The sequence below is a fragment of the Asterias amurensis genome, chromosome 2 (assembly GCF_032118995.1).
Source record: "Asterias amurensis chromosome 2, ASM3211899v1".
NCBI lineage: Eukaryota > Metazoa > Echinodermata > Asteroidea > Forcipulatida > Asteriidae > Asterias > Asterias amurensis.
This window is the reverse complement of record NC_092649.1, coordinates 10256280-10277579: the sequence shown is the minus strand read 5'-3', so window position 1 is coordinate 10277579 and position 21300 is coordinate 10256280. Positions and strand designations below refer to the sequence as shown.

Here is a 21300-nt window from a genome sequence, read left to right as displayed (position 1 = left end):
ATATATATGGTCAAACTAGGCGCGGATCCAGGGGGAGGCCCAGGGGCATGTGACCCCTGGGTACAAACAATAAAAAAGGGACGAGAAAAGAAAAAAAGGCAAGAGGAAAAATGCCTCTCCATTTAAATTTTCTGTACCAGGAATACCCCAACAATATTTTGGTCACAAACTTTTACTGGATTATTTGTATTAGTTTTAAGTCATTTCAGACGAAGTTAAAGGGTCCAAGAAACGTCTCTGAAAAGGCCTCAGGTACTTGTACTTGAGTTGGATTTGAAACTTTGCATGATGTAGATACAATCTACTTAGGTTTGTAGTAACAGGTATATTGTTTTCAGTGTAGCTACACTACTCACAAGGCCGAAACGCTGTTTGCTTTCGAAACCTCATCCAATTGAAGCTCAATGCATAATGGAAATGTACTTAGATTTAGATCCAATTGATTTCCGGGCAAGTGATTCGCCACTGCACAGTTCCCATCTCATGATTACCTGCTTTAATACCTGCCAATATTTATACAGTCCCTGATGACAAGCGTTATACTGCAAGAAGTTCTCTTTCAAGCATTCACGCTGGTTCCTCTCAAACAGCGAGGATAAAAGATGTTGCTACATGACAAGGATGAAAAGCAGGGGTGGCAGGAGTGTTTAGAAATCTCTTTGTGGTGCTTGAGTCTTTATTGGTATTCTAGATTGAAATCTAGGGATTCTTCAACTGTTTGGTGTCAATGGATTCTACCCAAGTCAAATCCTCCCTTATTCAAGATTTGATAAGGTCTGAGAGTCTTTTTGGAATGAACTCAGAGTCTTTCTCCAATGATAACACACCACACACTATGTTTGTGGTAATGTGTTGTGTTGTCTAGCCCTCAAGAAAGACTCTGCTCGGTGCCAAACTGTCGGGGCATTAACTAGTTTTGCTTCTATACCAATATATCCCTTTGATTGGGATCATGTCTTCTCGGGTATTCCCTGCTTGCTTGCTTAAAGGCATTTGTGGACACTGTATTGGTAATTACTCAAACAAATTGTGAGCATAAAAACCTAAATGGTAACGAGACATGGAGAGCTGTGATAGTAAAAAAAAAAAAATATATATTGTGAGAAACGGCTCCATCTAAGCAACATATTTTTTGAGCATCAAGGTTCTACATGCCTTTTTGTTCCCCATTGCTGACTGAAATCTGCTGATTCCAGACCCGTGTACATTTTAAGTATGTAAGTGTAGGTTAGTGCCAGGTCTTGCTTAAAAAGACCAAACGACACACTTTGCACAAACATTTCCAGGTACTGCTGGAATACTGCACACATCTGATCTGGGTCTAGTTTCATAGACAAAAAGTAGCTTAGCATAAACATGGATGCTTACAGACTACAGTTAACAGCGTAAAATGCTCTTGTCACATTTTCCATCTGTGACTGGTATCCTGGTCACTTTTGCTGAACAGCAAACTATTAAAAAATATATTTTCTGCTGAAGCAGAGCTGAAATTTGGACCCAATTCAAAATCTGGTGGTTTGCATAATTGAGGTAAGATGGATGACATAATGGTGGTCCTTGGTGCATGTCTTTGCTCTATGCTGCATACATACATGGGTGGCGTAGCAGCGAAAAGTGCTCGCCTCTCACTAATGTACTGGCCCTGGTTTGATACCCGGCTAAGGGCATTTGTGAGCAGAGTTTTATGTTGGTTCTCTTCTATGGTTTTTTTTTTCCCTTTCAACCCTCTAGTTTTCCTCCCTCCTGAAAATGCAAACATTCTCGATCTCCGGCTGTGCTCCATGTTCTTATATCATATGGGTTGATGTGGCTGGCTGCCTAAGGCGCCCTTGCATGACTGGGGCTCAAACACGCTGTAGTCGCGTCCTTCGCAATTCAGCTTCTCAGCTGCTTAGTAAGGATGATTAGCCTCCCAGATTGTTGTTATTTGTATAATTATTAGTTAAACATCTGGATTTCTTGATTACTTGTACAACTTGTTCTTACAACTGCCTGATTATTGAAATTGATTGCTCACATTTTTGAAAGAGTAGCAGAGACCCAGCCTGATATGTATCAGAGGGAACGTCCTTCCAGAATTGTCAGACTTTTTTCCTTCCTCCATGAGCACACTTACACAATGCATTCTCCTCTTGTACAGAAGAATACCATCCCCCCCCCAAAAAAAAGAAAAGAAAAGAAAAGAAAGAAGAGTATCATGAAGACACAATAGAAGTGGGGCACACATAAATAGAAGATCTATGTAACGAAAAGCAGACATTAAAGGCAGTGGACACTATTGGTAATTACTCAAAATAATTATTAGCATAAAACCTTACTTGGAAATGAGTAATGGGGAAAGGTTAATAGTATAAAACATTTTGAGAAACGGCTCCCTTTGCAGTGACTTAGTTTACAAGAAAGAAGTAATTATCTGCGAATTTGATTTTGAGACCTCAGATTTAGAATTTGAGGTCAAATCAAGCATCTGAAAGCACACAACTTCGTGTGACATGGTGTTTTTTTTCTTTCATTATTATCTCACAAGTTTGACCACCAATTGAGCTAAAATTTTCACAGTTTTATTTTATGCATATGTTCAGACACACCAAGTGAGATGACAGTCTTTGACAATTACCAATAGTGTCCAGGGTTGTAATGTTTTGTTTTAACCACTGTTCGCGAGCCCTGTAATCTTAGTATAGTTTGACTATTCTTACTACATGTTTTTTTTTTCTTGCCATGAGGCATGGCAATTGATAAGTAAGATCCTAAACACGACATCCTGATAGTGGCCGGTTTGTACTTGTACCAAGTAATTAAACACTTTGAGATTTTAAGAAGGTTATTCTTGCATTTATGGATGATAATTGCCAAAGCTTTAATACCATTAATTGTATTTCCTTACACGATAAGAACTGTTATTAGTTCAGTTATTGACCATTTGACACTTGGAAAATCCTGGCTGTTTCTCTCCAAACTGTTTATGTATATCAGCGCTGTCAAGTCAAATTGCGCTTGTCCAAAAACGTTTATTTACTTTCAAATTTATATCTAGCTGGCTGTATCCGGCTATTCATCCTCGTGGCAACAGGCAATTTGCGGTTGTCCGACCAAAATGGTTTGTTTTTCTGGGATGTCAGGTAACGCACGTTTACATTGTAATTCACGAGCAAGCACCGTTTGATAATTAGTGTATGGGAGACGGTCTTCAGGAAACATTCTAGAAGGGGGATCGTCTTCAAAGAGACGATCTTCACTGAAGTAAAGTGTACAGCTTTGTGAAGAGTGTTTGGTAAGAAAATAAATGAAACGACAATAACAAGCGATGAACAAAAATAAACAAAGGTACTACATGTACACTGAACAGGAAATGTACTTAGGAGTTATAAATTATGTTCTTGTGAAAGTGTAGAAAAAAAACCTCTGAACCACAGTCTCGTGGCCAGTGATTTTAGTGTTGGGGCAGTAAACTCGGGACTTTACAAGTCAGGCAGACACCAATTCTTTTGTTTTCCTTTTTTTTTTTCCTTCTGTTTATTGATGCATAGATATATGAGACAAATGAGATAAACATTGTCTGTAGCCCTTTTCACATAAGAGCAATTTAGCAGGGACCCCTTACTTTATTTAAGCATGGTTGTACAATTTTACAAATAGCGCTTTGTGAAAGCGTAACAATGTTTGGACTGTCTAAGGTCACCAGTGAAATTTTAACATTGCTAAATTTTGTTGGAGGTGTGAAGGGAACCTTAGTGCTTGTTCAAATAAAAAATAAAAATTGCATCATTTAACTATGGAGAAAGTTTGTTTGCTCGTTGTGATTCTTGCTTTGTACAGTAAAGAAAATGTATCATTTGGTGTAACCCTTAACCGATTTCTGTAAACACTGTATACTCTGTACTTTCTCAAGTTATGTGAACAAATCACAGGCCTGTTACTTGGGTGGGATTCGAAACCCACAGTCAATGCTTGTCTATATGAAAAAGTAGTCTCGTTTGAGCTCGATAATTAAACATGCACTCAAAGTACATTCTGAAAATCAGTATCTCGACGCAAAATGCTTGGCCACTAAAAATCAAAAAGATTTACACGAACAGGGTGCTCGGTACCTCACTATGATTGGCTGAATATTTTTGTCAGACAAGAGAAAACAGTGAAAACATCAAAACTTTAGTCCAATCAAATGCGGTGTAACTTCACACCATGGTTCGGAAAGACGTGAATTGTGTGCATGCCAGACATTTTAACATTGTATTACAATGTATACATATACAACCGCACTTGCGCACCATCACACACAGTGTTAAAATTGCACTCAGTGCATGATAAACAGCATTTTGATTTATTGAGACTTTACTTTAATACTAAACTCTTCCATGTGAAAGAGCAGATGTCTCACCAACTAGACAATCGAGATTGTTTAGTAGCTAGAAGCTAAGGAAACTTGAGCTGCAAGTTGTGTAGTTTATTAGATGTTAAATTTGCATTAGGGATAAAGACTATAGTCCACAGGCATATATAAGGGAGGGAGCATGCAGTCTTGGGGGGGGTATATCTTGCAAGGGTTTCATTAGTACAAATAGGGGCATCATCAAGGAAGTACACAGTGCCAGATATTATGTGGGACTCACAAGTCCACGAGCGTGCATTACAGATACCGTAGATGGAAAGGCAACTTAATCCGTTGTTGAATGCTGCCTTATTATGGCCGCGAGCACCTTCAGGGAAATTTCATTTCTTATTACGGATGGTTTACTTGGGTCCATGATCAGTGGTAAAAATGCTGCGACCTAGCTCCCAGGAATCAAGATTAAAGGTATTACTCACTGTAAAAGAGTGAAGATTTCACTCTCTTGTCCAGGTGGTGTCAGTTTCGCTCTTTTGAGAGTGAAATTCAATATGTGTCACTCTTTTTGAGTGAAATTGGAACGGAATTCGGAAAAATGTGTTGCTTGAAAATACCCGTCTTTCAGTTTTTTAAAGAGTTGCCCACAATATTGTCCTCTGAAATGAAGTCATATTCGAGAAAAACTCATCTGAAAAATGCAACAGATGATTTTGGTTTTTCAACCAAAGTTCAGGACAATGTGTTTACACGCTCAAAATTGTGCATCAATAGTTTCTCTCTATTATTCTCCTGACTCACTCAGTGGATGAGAGGCACTGGACACTATTGGTAATTACTCAAAATAATTATCAGCATAAAATCTCACTTGGTGACGAGTAATGGGGAGAGGTTGATAGCACAAAACATTGTGAGAAAGGGCTCCCTCTGAAGTGACATAGTTGTCGAAAAAGAAGTAATTTTCAACATATTTGATTTCGAGACTTCAAGTTTAGAATTTTGAGGTCTCGAAATCAAGCATCTGAAAGCACACAACTCCGTGTGACAAGGGTGTTTTTTCTTTCATTCATATCTCGCAACTTCAACGACCAATTGAGCTCTAGTTTTCACAGGTTTGTTATTGTATACATATGTTTCGATACACCATGGAGACCTCCATGGATACACCAAGTGAGAAGACTGGTCTTTGACAATTACCAATAGTGTCCACTGTCTTTAAACCCAAGAGTTTACAGGTTTATTTGTTTTATGTCTATGGTTGATCACACTAAACATGAGCACTGTCTGTGATTAGTTTGCTAGCTCTTTACCTTTAAAACGCAGTTGTTGAGAGGCCGTGAGCGGTTAACTTCCAAGAAGAACTGGATACAGTGACTTCTTGAAATCAGTCGGCGGGCTCACCTGGGAGAAAACACAAAGAATATTAATAAGACATTGTAAATTGGTACTGCCTTGTGGCACACACTCAGCCTTTCCGATTTTATCAACTTCACCAAGTAATGTAAATGCAATACAGCAGATAGGATTTCTAGCCTCAAGGTAACCTATAGTGTTTGAGGCCAAGAGTTTCCTATTACTGTGCAGTTCAATTTGATTTTGAGTTCTCAGATTTGTCCTCTTTTAAGCTGTCTTGGCCAAAAAAGCTTTCTGGAAAACATGCAAGGATTAGTGTGCTTATTGTTCTATATTATTTCTTTGTTTGTTTAAATGATCTTCCCATCAAGGGAACTCGGCAAACTCCCACAACTGGGGATATAAACGCCAAGCTGTGATATTTTTTCACAGGACTCAGGAAAGTATTGAGTATACAGTGCTAACACACATCGGTGTATGGGTAAAAACCAAAATTAATATTCTCTATCCCCGATGCAAATTTAACATCTCTTAATAGCTTAATCTCTCTAATAAACAATTGTTTTTTAGTTTTTTTTATCATTGCACAAACCAAGAAATTGTGATTCAGTAACTGTGCGACTTTATTATGACATCAGGGATTAATGACACATCCTGACTCAAGATAAAATATCGGTAGCTCTACAGAAAAGTTTACCTTAAAAAAAAAATATAGAATAAATTCTGCTTTGTGACGAAATTTGGAAGAGAATTTTGTACTTTTGGGGATAAGAGTAGATTTGGAGATAACTTATTTAACAACAACTGTGAAAAGTTCACAGCACCCAATAAAATGATGGTGCTGCTGACTGCGATACTTTGCAATAACAAAAATGTACGTTTGCTTAAACCCTGCTATTTACAGGTAGTGCATACCCTTAACTCCCCCATATTTTGCCAGCAGGGTGGACTCATCGGAGCACTAATCCTTGCCATACTGCTCTTTCAATTTACAATATTTGTATTTGGAGTATTTGCTATTAAATGCAAATATTGACCAAGTGCCGGGATCAAAAGTAGCCCTACATGGCATCGCACTTGAACACAGCTGGGCCCACCTCATGGCTCTGCTTACCACAAAATATTCTGTGCTTATGGTGCCCTATATGAGCGCGTCTGTCTATGGGTTGTGGTAAGCGCAGAAATCCATGGTAAGCAGCACCCCAAAATTGGGCCCTGGTGGCTTTTCCAGTTTACTCTCATTAAAAAACCTGGAAAAATGGAAATTATCCATAGTATTTTGGCCAGCCATTTTGTTCTGGAATAAGCATAATTTTGTAGTGTGTAGATTCTTTTTTTATGAAAGTAAAATTAATATTTCATAAACACTGCTTACTGTAAGCAGATCTAAAGGCACGCTTACTTGCCAACAGTTCTTGTGAGCAGATGGGTGATGCAACAATATAAAGTTGTTGTGAGCATGCATGTGCTGTCAACTTCTCGATCTTCTGCTAAAAGTAAACTAAGATATCCGCTGACTGCTAAGCAGCTTTATAGAAATTGGGTCGGATCCTGAAATGATTCACAGCGTTTTGTCAGGATGTGTATTTTAGAGATTACCTGCGGGATCAGTTTTATCAGCAGATCTTGATGAAATGCATGCATTCATCACCTTGACTTCTTCAAATGATTACACCATGCATTATTCATTAACGCCTGGTGTCTCCAATCATCGGGCGCCTGGTTATTATATTACCACTAGAACCTTGTGTATCAACCTGCTGGGTGTTCACTCATGCATGAAATGAATCTGGAGCTTCCCAGCTCATCCTTATGGTAATTCCTCATAGTCTTTTTCTATGATGTCGTTGTAGGTTTCTTCGCTCTTTATCTACATATAGATGACTGTTCAGCAATTTTCCCATGGTCCACGTCACTCAAAGTAATTTATTGGCAACCAATTCCAGGCACTCAAGACCAAACAACTGCTTTTCAAGTCTCCTTTAGACAACCTTAAAGGCAATTCTCTGGTTCATAGTTAATAGTTCAATTTATTTCCAATCGATCGTTTGATATGGCAAAATATAACAACAAAGATGCTACAAAAATGTATGTCAGATTTTTGGCCGATTTGACCCAAAATTTTGATTTAGAATTCAATAGGTATTTTGATGGGGGTAGAGAAAGTTACAAGCTTTCATTTGAGTCATTGCTCGAAAAAGTCCGCCAGTTATTAGTAGCAGTGAAATTAGCTCAAAATTAGTTTATCACGTGACCAATTCTTATGGGTTTTATAAGAAACGTTTTAAAAGAATTTCATTGTTCCTGACCATTAAAAGTAAAAGTTAGACTTGTTTTGCATGAGAGCGGGTGATACTCTTTGAAATACCATTTTTTTTTAATGTTTGGGGCCCAAAATCCGACATAGCATCTTTAAAGGATAGAAAAGGGTCTCCTAAAAGCAAGCTTGTTGGATGGACCCCCCCCCCCCAAATGTGTGTACACTGAGAAAGAACTATGCAAGAATAGAGTGAAAAAATTGAAGGCACACAAACTAGTAACACATGAAAAGACGCGGAAAGTACACAAAACAGGTCTATCAAGTGTTACTGAAGTGTTCCCTTTGCAGTCCCCATGTGGTGTTGTGTTCCCTTTTCATTCAATGCAGGTCCTTCTATATAGGAGGGTGTTGGTCAAGTGTTTCCTATGTATGAAATGCGGTTCCCTCTGGTGTTAGTTAAGTGTTCCCTTTTCAATCCATGCACTTCTTTCTTAACACGCTCCCTTCATTGCGTCTCAGTTCCCTATGTTCCCTTCCCATACAGTGCACATCAGAGCTTTATTTGTTTCTTGCCTAGTATGTCACTCGCAGTGGCTTAACTAAGGGGGGGGGGTACCCTACCATTTTGAAACTTGACTTTTGAGAATAGACATTGCCAAAGTAAAATATTAGGGATTATGTGATAATTTCATTATTTAAAAAAAAACTAGTTTCCCATTTACATGGAGACAATATTGTTTGTTTTCAGACTCAAATCAAATGATCGTATAAAATGACACCCCAAAAAATGGCACAGTGATGAAAAGGGGCTTCTATAATGTATAGAAACTAGATACAAGTGGCCAGGCATTTGAAGTGCCCTCTGGAATTGTTTTATGCCAACCCCCTTTTGACCCCCTGTATAAAGAATCTCGTCTGTTTGCAGACAATTTCTAGTTTCATCACTTGTGAGCTAGCCTACACATGTTACATAGCACGGTGGAAGGAAATCCAATCCAGTGATTTTACTGATCATCTCAAGAGACATACTACAAACCCTGATTCTGCTTTCAAGTGACTTACAATGTAATAATAGGTTGGTTGAGATTAGACTGGGGGTATATCTAGGCTAAACGTTTCGCCACTTGACCCAGAAAGAGTGAAGTAGTTGCAAAAACGAGAAATGGAAGTTGCCATAATGGCTGTGGCACCTGATCTTAAATTACAGTTGTGATCACAATAATTCATAATGGTTGCCAAGCATTCACACACACACACTAGCACGTGCACGCTGTGTGTTAAAATGCGAAAAAAAAGCAGCTGACAAACAAACATGCCTTCCTTTTTATTCTGTCGTCTTGGTGTTCCCACAACCTCAAGAGTCTATCCAGGGCACACCGGAGCCCGGCTATAGTGTCAGATGTTGTTAGACTTTGCGTTTTGTTTTTTTGTCTTCGTGAAGACTCTTTTATCTCTGAGAATCGTGTTAATGTTTGACTAAGTACATTTTCTCCCTTTGGGTTTTTAAAGGTGATTGTTTTTTATGTACTCTGTTCACCTTTGGCTATTGCATTATTGATGTGGTTGTCTGATTATGTCACCTTCTTTATTTGGAGTGTCGTGGCCGAGCGGGAAGAGCATTCGACTCAAGCTCTGCTGTTCAATAATATAATATTTAAAAATATTTCAGCTCTGCAGAGTGTGGGTTCGAGTCCCAGTCGTGACACTTGTGTCCTTAAAGCCGTTGGACACTTTCGGTAAACATTATTATCCAAGGCCCACACTTCGTGTATCACAAGCTTCTATATAAAATAACAAACCTGTGAAAAATTTAGGCGTCATCGGAGTCGGGAGAAAATAACGGGAAAACCCACCCTTGCCTTTGCTGCATGTTTCGCCTGTCATGACATGTTTAAAATAAATCTGTAATTCTCGATATCGAGAATTTATATTGTTTTAATGTTTTCTCAAAAAGTAAAGCATTTCATGGAATAATATTTCAAGAGAAGTCTTTCACCATTACCTTCTGTAAACCCTGTAAGTTATTTGTAAATCTGTGAACTTTTAATTTTTTTTTTTCTGTACCGAAAGAGTCCAATGGCTCAGCAAGACTCTAAAATATCAATTATTGCTTTGTCCTTTGGATGGGACGTAATTTTATAAAGCTGATGGTCTCGTGTGTTGTGTTAGAGCATAATTAAACTCACAGTGCACTAAGCCAGAGATTCAAATGTTTAGGGTTAGGCCTATGAAGTGATTTATTATTGTTGCATAACCGCAGTACTTTGAATTGAAAAGTGCCTCAAAATGCTCCAAAGCCACTTAGTTTTCAGAGTCACAACCAAACATAAATAGCAGAACACTTTACGATGGGGCACAAAAAGTGTGTCTGGTCTTCCACATTTATTTTTTATTGTTCATGGTTTTTTAAAATACTGCAATAAAAGTCAGCAAAAGAATATATTGGGCCTACATAAAAAGAATGAAATATCAAATAGTTGACACACAGGCAACAAATTTGTGACAGTTTAATGTAGAAATTTGTATAATTTTCAGTAGATTAAAATCATTTATTGTTATTATTCATGGTTTATTAAAATACTGCTTTAAAAGCTGAAATAAAGCATTTACAAATAACAGTCAGCAAAAAATATGACAAATATTGGGCCTACATAAAAAGAATGAAATATCAAATAGTTGTTAATAAAAACATATAGACACACAGGCAACAAATTTGTGACAGTATGATGTAGAAATATATGTGAATATTTTGAGTAGATTAAAATTCATACATTGCTTGTGATCCAAGAGCCTCACCACAAGATCACGGTATTGAAATGGGAAAAAAATAGCTTCATTTAGTAATCCAATATTTGACATAACAGCAATTATCATTATTTAGATTGATGTACAGCTTCATTGTAAATAAAGAAATGGCAATTCCCAGATGGCAAACTGAAGAACACATTTAGTGATAATTTTTTTTTTACATTTACGTTAAAGCCACTGGACACTATTGGTAATTGTCAAAGACCAGTCTTCTCCCTTGGTGTGTCTCAACATATGCATAAAATAACAAACCTGTGAAAATTGAGCTCAAAATCTAATTCTGGGGTCTCAAAATCAAATTAACTTTATTAATTTATTTGAAAACTACTCCTTTCTCGAAAACTTTGTTACTTCAGGGTGAGCCGTTTCCCACAATGTTTTTATACTATCAACAGCTCTCCATTGCTTGTTACCAAGTAAGTTTTTGTGCCAACAATTATCACCAATAGTGCCCAGTGCCTTTAAAATCATTAATTGCTACAAATATAACTGCCATTGGGGAATCAGCCAGCTGTTCAGAAAATGCGAACAGCATTTAGATTAGTGGAACTATTGTACTTTCAGTACGTACATAATGTCAATGTTGGCAGTGTGCGGAAAACCAAATAAAATTTGGGAAAAAAAAAAATCTCTTTGTCTACTAACACTAAACATCATGCTTCACATCAACTCAGTGCTAAGGTTGTCAACTGCAATTTCATATAATTAATAATCAAAAGGTCACTGAGTGAAAAATGTGTATAAGTCTGAAAAAATAAACCACAATCTGCGTGATTTTATTAAAAACAAAATATTTCTTTTTGCCAAACAATTGTTTCAACAGAATCCAATTACCAGGAGATCTTAAAGTATCAAAAAGCAATTTTATGTAAAAACCCGTACAAACTGCACTAACAAGCTACTAGTCCTGGGGCGGATTTCACAAAGAGTTAAAACTAGTCGTATCTCAAGTTCTTGTGGATTTTTGGTTGATCTCAGTTGGGTTTGTTAGTTAAGTGTGCTTGTTAAAATTTATTGTCTTTTTTTTATCTAATTTTAGTAGTTCTCATAACGTCTCTTTTGACTTTCGCTTTTAAATTTGTAATGTTTCTTGTGTATAAATATTCTCCTGTGCTTTTTAAAAATGTTATATAAAAATGTAAATCTGTATTTTAATCTAGCCTTTGGACTGTGACAAACAGATTTTTTTACAATAAACCAATAATAATAATAATAATAATAATAATAATAATAATAATAATAATAATAATAATAATAATAATAAAGTTAGGACGAGTTAATACTCTTCCCAACTAAGGACTGGCCATATACGTATATCCCCTAGGACTTAAGTCCTAAGTTAGGAATTAAGTCCAAACTCTTTGTGAAATCGACCCAGGGAGCAGACAATAGTATGCATCATGGACACCAGTTTGCTAAATCGGTAGATTCTAGGTTATTTTCAATTTACCAAGCCATCTGTATATAGACCAAAATACATTGAATTCTACAAAACTTCTGGTACCCTGTGGTATTTGTGTTATTTCCTGAAATGGAGGCATAATAACTTATTTGTAAACAATCAATTACAATTCAGCTTGTCATCGTTACGAATTTATAGCCGATATTCAGTTTATTTTAAACCCTAACCCCACATGAAGCAGTGCTCTGTGCAAAATATGTGTAATATCTTGAATTTTTTACTATTCTAGAAACAATGACTGCATGTGCATGCAGTCAAGGCCGTGCATGCAGTCAAGGCCACCTGAACTATTGTCCAAACTCTCTGTTGCATCAACCGTACTCGATTCAGTCCCAGTAAAAAGCAATGGCTTTTTTAGTGCTTGGTGCAGGTCTACCAATGTTTTTCATTTTATCAAAACCACATTCTCAAAAGATTTACAGTTCATTTATTTTCTGGCTATGCAAGTGTTTGGTTTTGTTTTCAAAAATATTGCAGCCCCTAATCCAAATTTGTGTCTGGTGCATTAGACCATTTACATCCAGTATTGACCCATTTGCCTATTCTGTTTGCTTAGCATACCAATTGTATGGCTACTCTATAATACTCCTACACAAACACGACAAATAATCACAAGATGGTCCCAGAGTTCTCGCCAATTGATAGCTGAACAAATAGTCCGGCGTTCCTAAAACCCAAATGTATTTCCCTAAAGCGTCGTCCACCCTCTTCTCTTCAATGTAATATGACAGGGGTGTTTAGGTAGGCATGATTGATTCTCCAATTTGTCATTGCTAAATCGTCTCTGTCTTACATCTGAAAGTTAAAGCCATGGCTTGGGTCTTAAGTAAAAAAAATATATACAGGTTGATCGTCCAGGTTCTTCCAAAAAGAGGAGAAGAATGGCAAGCATTTTAATTCAAACTGGCCACCAATAGACCGATCCATTAAGCTCCGCCCCATTGCGTATTGACCAATCACAACGCAATGAAGGTCCGACAAGTAAGGTCCGACATGCGTGCGCGTATGTTTGGCGCGCGCGGCAGAGTTGTGCAGAAAGGCATTGGAGAGACTCACGTGTTCTTGCTCACCTGTGCGTCTTTGGCAAGCCTAATGGATTCTATTCTTCAGTTTATAGTCACCAGTTCCTTTATGTAGTTTCAAGTTCTTAAAAGATCGGTAGAATTTATGAGAAATACAAAGAAAATCTGTGAAAAATACAAAGTGAAATAAAAAATAGTTTGTTTAAAAGGATTTGGTGTCAAAAAAGAATGAGGGAGGGGACGATCAACTGTTTTTTGTGTTATTTGGCCTTAATCTCCCGAGATTTCTCCGTCTGTATTTTGAGTGATGATCCGATCCTAGGAGCTGCCTTCCTAGTTGGTCCCCAGACACCTTTCATCTTTCTATCAGCTTCAATTCTCTTTTATCAATGGTCCCCTGTCATCCTTGTGAAAGCCTGGAGGTATTGTGAGTGTTCCGCTTAATTGAAGATTCAGGGTCTTCAACTTTTTGTTATCTCAAAGTGATGGAGCGTGATGGAGCGATGGACCCTAGCACTAATAGGGGATTTGTTTTTTTATTTTGAGGAGGGAGAATTTGGGTTTTGAAGGACTGTTATCTTGGATTGTCATTACCCGTCTGCCATTCAGTTTATATTTTGTAAAGTGGAAACTTTAGTTTGATGGTTTAAAGAGAAGATACATGTATACTTTTGGTTATTACTACTTCTAATATTCACCATCATCATCAAAACTTAAATTGGAGGAATAAAGCCCTTTAACTTTATGTTGAGGATTTGTTTCTTTATTTTGTGGATTTAGAATTTTTGTTTTGAAGGATTGTCATCTTGGATACATTGTAAAATGTAAACTTAGGTTACTGGTTTAAATTGTCAAAGACTAGCCTTCACAGTTGGTGTATCTCAACATATGCTTAAAATAACAAACCTGTGAAAATTGAGCTCAATCGGTCATCGAACTTGCGAGATATGAATGAAAGAAAAAAACACCCTTGTTACACAAAGGTGTGTGCTTTCAGATGCTTGATTTCGAGACCTCAAGTTCTAAATCTGAGGTCTCGAAATCAAATTCGTGGAAAATTACTTCTTTCTCAAAAACTATGGCACTTCAGAGGGTGCCGTTTCTCACAATGTTTTATACTATCAACCTCTCCCTATTACTCGTCACCAAGAAAGGTTTTATGCTAATAATTATTTTGAGTAATTACCAATAGTGTCAACTGCCTTTAAAGGGAAGATATACATTTTGGTTATTACTGCAAAAATTAAAGATCATCACAAATTAATTGATGATTCAGGCTCTTTAACTTTATGTTATCTCAAAGTGATGGAGCGATGGACTCGAGCACTAATATGGAATTTGTGTTTTTTATTTCATGGAGAAAGAATTTTTGAAGGGCTGTCATCTTGAATACATTACCTGTCTACCATTCAGATACATTACCTGTCTACCATTCAGATACATTACCTGTCTACCATTCAGATACATTACCTGTCTACCATTCAGATACAATACCTGTCTACCATTCAGATACATTACCTGTCTACCATTCAGTACATGTATCTATTGTAAAAGGGAAACATAATTTTAGGTTGATGGTTTAAAGGGAAGATATACCTTTGGTTATTACTACTCCTAACATTAATGATCATCAAAACTTAATTTGGAAGAATCGCTGCAGCTATTGACAAAAGCCCAACCTCCTTTTGGAATAAAAAATTTCAAATTAATATTAGTTTTAGTGTAAAAAGCTACCTTTACATGCATTGATTAAAACATTTGAACAGTCAAAATAACCAGGGGTAAACTTTTCCTTTAAGTCATTGCATTTTTGTATGTCAGTAAGTCAAAATATTTTGAAACTGTCTTCAAGAAACGCCACATAATATCAACACATGCATGATCCAGACTTACTATTCATACTGCAGACTTTGCAGACCTCTCATAATAACTCTGTAAACTTTAACCTCTACATAAACTTAAGTTCTTATTTGAAAATAGTGGCTGATGGTATTTTCGGTCTAAGATATGCGTCTGTTTCTAGGAAACCTCATGAGTGTTATGGCCTACTTTTAAAACGCCCATCTGAATAACATGTTTTTACATCTGAAAGGAACAGCATCGTCAGGTCATGCTGTCACTGACATTTGTGGCTCTTTATGGAACTATGAAAATAATTGATCTACTTCTGTCGCAATTTCTTACATGCATCTTCCGGGATATGTGGCACTTCATGAAAACGCAAAATGCAATTATTGAGATGTTTGCCTCTTCCTGTGGTATTGCCTTCAAGTCTCTCAAATTATGTATGTGTGGAATTACTCCTTATCCTTTTCATGAGCTGTTCGTGTACTTAAAGGAACACGTTGCCTTGGATCGGTCGAGTTGGTCTTTGAAAAGCGTTTGTAACCGTTTGTTATAAAATGCATATGGTTAGAAAGATGGTGTAAAAGTAGAATACAATGATCTACACAAACATGCCTCGAAAATGCATGGTTTTCCTTTTACCTTGTCGACTAACACGGTCGGCCATTTATGGGAGTCAAATTTTTTTGACTTCCATAAATGGCCATCAATGTTAGTTCGCGACGTAAAAGAACAACCGTACAATTTCAGATGATACTTGTGTGGACCATTATATTCTACTTATAAAACATCTTTCTAACCATATGCATTTTATAACAAACTGTTACAAACGCTTCTTTATAGACCAACTCGTCAGGTCCAAGGCCACGTGTTCCTTTAAACAGCTACAGTACATTGTTTTGGAATAGCGAGTAGTGCCTAAAAAGATCCAAACCTTGCCTCTTGAAGTACGACCAGCGGAGCATACGGACCCCTATTTTGTGGAATTAAAGTTTGTTCAACTAGCAGGCAGTGTTCTGTCATGTGATTTATTTAAAACCTCTGCAATTTGAATGGATATTTATTTGAATGATATACTTTTTAGATATCTGCTTGAGTAAAATGCCGATGGAGTTGACTTTGTAATATTTTGATCTGAGATGTAAGTGTGGCTCAATCAAGCGTCTTCCCTGTTGAGAGGAATCTGATGGTTGGTTTTGTGGGTTCAAGAAGACAGCGAGGGGCACCTCATCAAGTCTCAACAGTGCATGGCCAATTAAGAGAAGACAACTTCTCAGCAGGGTGGTTGCGGCAAGTGTTAGGCATGTGCGAGCGCACAAGTCAATGTTGCATAGTCATACTAGACTCGGGTACACCAAGGCAGTGGCGCAGGAGACCGCGATGGCAACTGTCGAGATGACTGGCCTTGGTTTTGAAGAGTGTGACTTGCTTGTCCATGTCTTCAAATACCAATATGTTCTTTGGCTTTTGATGTTTGCGAAAGAAAAAAGATACAAATACAATTTAACAAACGAATTCCAAACAGTTCCAAACATAGAAAACTCCAAACAATAATATGACACCATTTAAATAAATGTTTTAGCAAACCTTATCAACAGAACCCATTTAATATATTTATTTTTTAAATAAGGGGGAAAAAATTCATATTTTATCATTATCATAAATAATTTGAATCTTGAATATTTAACCAAAGAGACGAAGTAGGACCAAATAAGTTACGCAATGAACAGTTGACAGTTGCATTAATACAATTTAATTATATATATTAAATTAAAAAACAAAGAAATATTTCTTTACCCCCAAAAAACCCACCCAAACCTGATGAACTATGGGCCTAATGACAGCAGTGTAAACAAGTAACAGCCACTTACATACAGAGTGTACATTTACATGAATATAATGGCATTCTAAAGGTTATCATCGAGTACAACAGAAACATTCACTGTACTGAAAGACCTGTCAATTGAATTCACCAGATGTGACCAATCGATACAGACAGACAAAAGGTTCTATCACAACTAGTCAGGGTGCAAATCTCGCCCTGGCCATATTCAAGCATTTGGACATGTTCAAGTGCATAATAAGTAATTAGTCTCACTGTATACAAGGTCCCAAAAATTGTCCCAGAAGTTCAAGTTTGTAAAAGATAGTAATGGCCTGACGTTTCTACCCTTTTCTACCCTAGTAGCGGAGTCTTTCTAGGAGGCTGTCTTGAGAAAGACTCTGCTGGGGTCGAAACATCTACTTTTTTTGCATCTATACCGTCGGTCCATTTGGTTGGTAAGCTGTATGCAACAGCTAACTATATTTTCTCAAGTTCAAGTTTGTCTGGGGCTTTTGCAGTCTTCGCAAGGCTCGACTTCATTCGATATTTGTAGCTATGTAACTCAGTATTTTTGTTTTGTCCTCAAGTTTGAAAAGAGGATGTTTAAAGATTTGTCCCTTACATTTAAATGCTTAGTTTTCCAAGGTTTTTTCAGGACCAAAATTTTCAACTTCACTTGAAGCCCAATAAATTGAAACATGTCCTCAGCATGTTCTTCACTTGATGTTAATGTTTGGTTTTATATCCTCTTCTATGCAATCTAAAGCATTTATAATGATTTTATTTATTTATTTGTTGTGAATTTAACAAACATAAACAAATATTATTGGTTTGTCTCTGGTTTAAAATGATTTGCTGGTTCTCTTGTAATAATGTTTGTGTTTTGAAGGTTAACCCTCTTTTCAGTATACATTAGGTGTGTTGGTGAACAATTTCTTTTGTAAAATTTTTAATCTAAATGCAAATTTGCTATTATCTAGCTTACTACCAATTACTACTTTATTAAACTAATAAAACTTTTTTTTTTTTTGGGGGGGGGATTTAAATTTTAGGCCATAACTACATACCGGTGTCATTTTGAACAATTCAATAATGTTACACGATTAATTTCCCTTGTGGTTTCTTACTTGACAATTAAAGTTTGTTTAGAGCGCTTAGAGACCTTCTTTTGGAGGTGTTAGGCGCTATAGAAATACGGTTGTTATTATTATTATTATTATTAGAGTTTCAAAGTGTTTTGTTTCAGAGCAGAGCATATCACAGTTTGGTTTTAGTAATGTACCCATTAATTTGTAAACATTTAAACTGTGATGTTCTGCCCTAACAAAACACTTCCGGCCGAAACTCTATTAACAGAGTTTGGTTTTGTGAATGATAGCCACTAGTTTGTAAACATCTATTCTTCATTATTCTCGTTGCAGGTTCAGTCCGGACCCTTTGCTCTTCGTCTCCACCATCATGATAGCCGTTACCATAGCGATGATTCCTTTGAGTAAGCATCTTTATGTCCTCATCATTGACATGGCCATCATGGGAATCTTCATGGGTATCATTGACACTGTCGCTAATGTATCGCTCCTCAAGATATACGGCAAGCTTGTCTCACCATTCCTACAGGTAGGCTACAAGGTTCCTGAAACCTTGCTCAATATCCTAGAGTTGCTTTAAACCCATTGGACACTTTCGGTTAACAGTACTGTCCAAGGCCCACACTTCGAGTATCACAACTTATATATAAAATAACAAACCTGTGAAAATTTAGGCTCAATCGGTCATCGGAGTCGGGAGAAAATAACGGGAAAACCCATTCTTATTTCCGCGCGTTTCGCCGTGTCATGACATGAGTTTAAAATAAATCCGTAATTCTCGCTAACGAGAATTTATATTGTTTTAATGTTTTCTCAAAAAGTAAAGCATTTCATGGAACAATATTTTAAGGGAAGTCTTTCACCACTACCTTCTGTAAACCCTGTAAGTTATTTGTAAATCTGTGAACTTGTTTGTTGTTGTCTGTACCGAAAGGGTCCAATGGCTTTAAGCGCAAAATAACTTTGCTTACCAGATTAAGGTAACCACCCAAACTATCATGTAACATGTGATGTCTGTGACAGGAATACCCTGCTTATTTTGGATAAGCATGCACAAAATTAAAGGAGCTGGACACTATTGGTAATTACTCAAAATAATTGTTAGCATAAAAACTTACTTTGTAACAAGCAGTGGAGACCTTATGCATTGACGTTATCCAGCCGCCATCTTGGAGGTAAAACGGTGACAAAACAATCGAAACGCACAGTATTGGCCAATAAACAACCTCCTTTTGACCTCTAGGTGAGGGCACCCTACTGAAATAAGGTCATGTGCATAGGGTCTATAAGCTGAGAGACCACAACCACAACATTTTCGCAACCTCAACCTTTTTTATTCGGTCGCTCACATCTGGCAAACCCACACAGCTCTGTGTTGCATTCACTCTGTGGACATTCCTTCGTTGTGTACACCTAATGAAAATCCTATTCCTCAAAAACACTGTGTGGATGTGTGTAAGTCCACATGGTGGTTTCGAGTACCTATATGTGACCATTTTTGTAAATCTGTGAACTTGTTTGTTGTTGTCTGTACCGAAAGGGTCCAATGGCTTTAAGCTTCATATCCACACTACAAATTAAAAATCGCATTAAAACACTTCTTCCTAGTTATATTCTGGACCAGGGGTGGATTTCACAAAGGTAGTCCTAACTTAGGACTAGTCCTAGGCAATGTAAGAGATAGGACCAGTCCTAAGTTAGGATGGGTTACTGGTCCTAACTTAGGACCAGTCCTATCTCTTAGCATTGCCTAAGACTAGTCCTAAGTTAGGACTACCTTTGTGAAATCCACCCCAGCCCCCGTTAATTTTTACTTCATTTGCTGACTAATGGTACCCCCCTACTTACTTAACGCTCTGTGAGTAAGCTAATAAGACAAACACCAAATCAACCATGGTCATTAGTGCTCTTTTAGCGTTGGATCAAACATCAGGTGGTACTTTCTTAATGGGTAGGTAAATCAGTTGGTTTGCCTCGCGGCTATCTAGCCTTGGATTGTGCAAATGTAGAGATCGGCAGTCAATAATACTCTCTTCTTATCTGTTTATCTCATCGTATTACTCACACATTTACGTCATACGCTTCGGATTCAGACCTGTTTGTGCAGTTTGTAGAATTTTTATTAACCGTTGTTTTTTTTTCTCTGTCTTTGGATTGCACGACAGCATTTCACACAAGGGTAGATGCTGACAGTGATTTTGTTGTTTTGTGAAAAACGAGTATGTAGCCGGATGAAACTGTGTACTTTGGGTAGAATAACAACTATTTAAAAACAAATCTACGAAAGCCTATATTGATACATTTTACCTTCACTTACCATTTTTACAGAGGCACAACAACTTTTCTTGAAATGAGAGCACTTTCATAACAAATAAAAAAAAAGTGTGCCATATTGCAAAGTTGGACTTTTACAATAAAAGAAAAACACAAAGTAAAATGTATTCTGGAGTGAGGACCTTGTTTCAGTTAAGCATGCTTAGAGCAAACTTCCTAAATTTGGTTCGAGAATGCCGGTCAGTTTGAAACCCTGAATCCACCAAATTCAAGGCACAACTGAGATGGATTACGGAAGATTTGGAGTGGTTAGGATTTGGGTTAGTCATTGCATACACATATTAACGATGAGTCATGGATATAGGCTAATGTGGTCACTGATGTGGTTTTCACTTTCACTCGTCACCAATCTCTGACAATATGGCATATACCCAGAATGTCTCACCTCAGGGCCCATTTTCATAGCTCTGCCTAATAAAAAGCCATGTAAACAGAAAATGTTGCTTACATGAAGAGGATGCCTATACCAGATAGTGATAGTTATGTGTACCACTTTTGGTGTTCTATTCCATGCATTTAAAGAGAATTAAGGTACACGTTTGGTAATTACTCAAAACAAATATTTACTTAAAAATTGACTTGGTAACAAGCATTGGAGAGCTGTTGATAGTATAAAACATTGTGGGAAACGACTCCCTCAGAAGTAACGTAGTTTTTGAGAAAGAGGTGATTTCTCACTAAAATAATAAAAGACTTCTAGCTAGAAGTATTTTATTCCTATCTGAAAGCACACAAATTCGTCCAACAAGGCTGTTTTTTCTTTTAACGAAGAGTAATCATCATTTTCTCGCAACTTCGATGACCGATTGAGCCCAAATTTTCACAGGTTTGTTATTTTATGCTTATGATGGGATACACCAAGTGAGAACACTGGTCTTTGACAATTACCAAAGGTGTACCTTCCCTTTAATTAGGGTTAAACCATTATGATAACATCCGGAGATTACTTTTATTTCTCAGAATTTCTGACCTGGTC

The 21300-nt window shown here is 37.1% G+C and overlaps 2 protein-coding genes across 2 annotated transcripts in view; one reads left to right on the top strand and one right to left on the bottom strand.

Annotated features, from left to right (window-relative positions):
* The window catches only part of LOC139934062 (dolichol-phosphate mannosyltransferase subunit 3-like), a 535719-nt gene that overhangs the window by 475825 nt on the left and 38594 nt on the right, over positions 1–21300 (bottom strand). The gene's annotated exons all lie outside the window — the stretch shown is intronic.
* Positions 1–21300, top strand: part of LOC139953929 (major facilitator superfamily domain-containing protein 4A-like) — a 71440-nt gene that overhangs the window by 20920 nt on the left and 29220 nt on the right. Inside the window, exon 2 of the mRNA XM_071953540.1 lies at positions 18324–18519. Coding sequence (XP_071809641.1) covers positions 18324–18519 — 196 coding nt within the window. The remainder of the gene's footprint in view (positions 1–18323; positions 18520–21300) is intronic.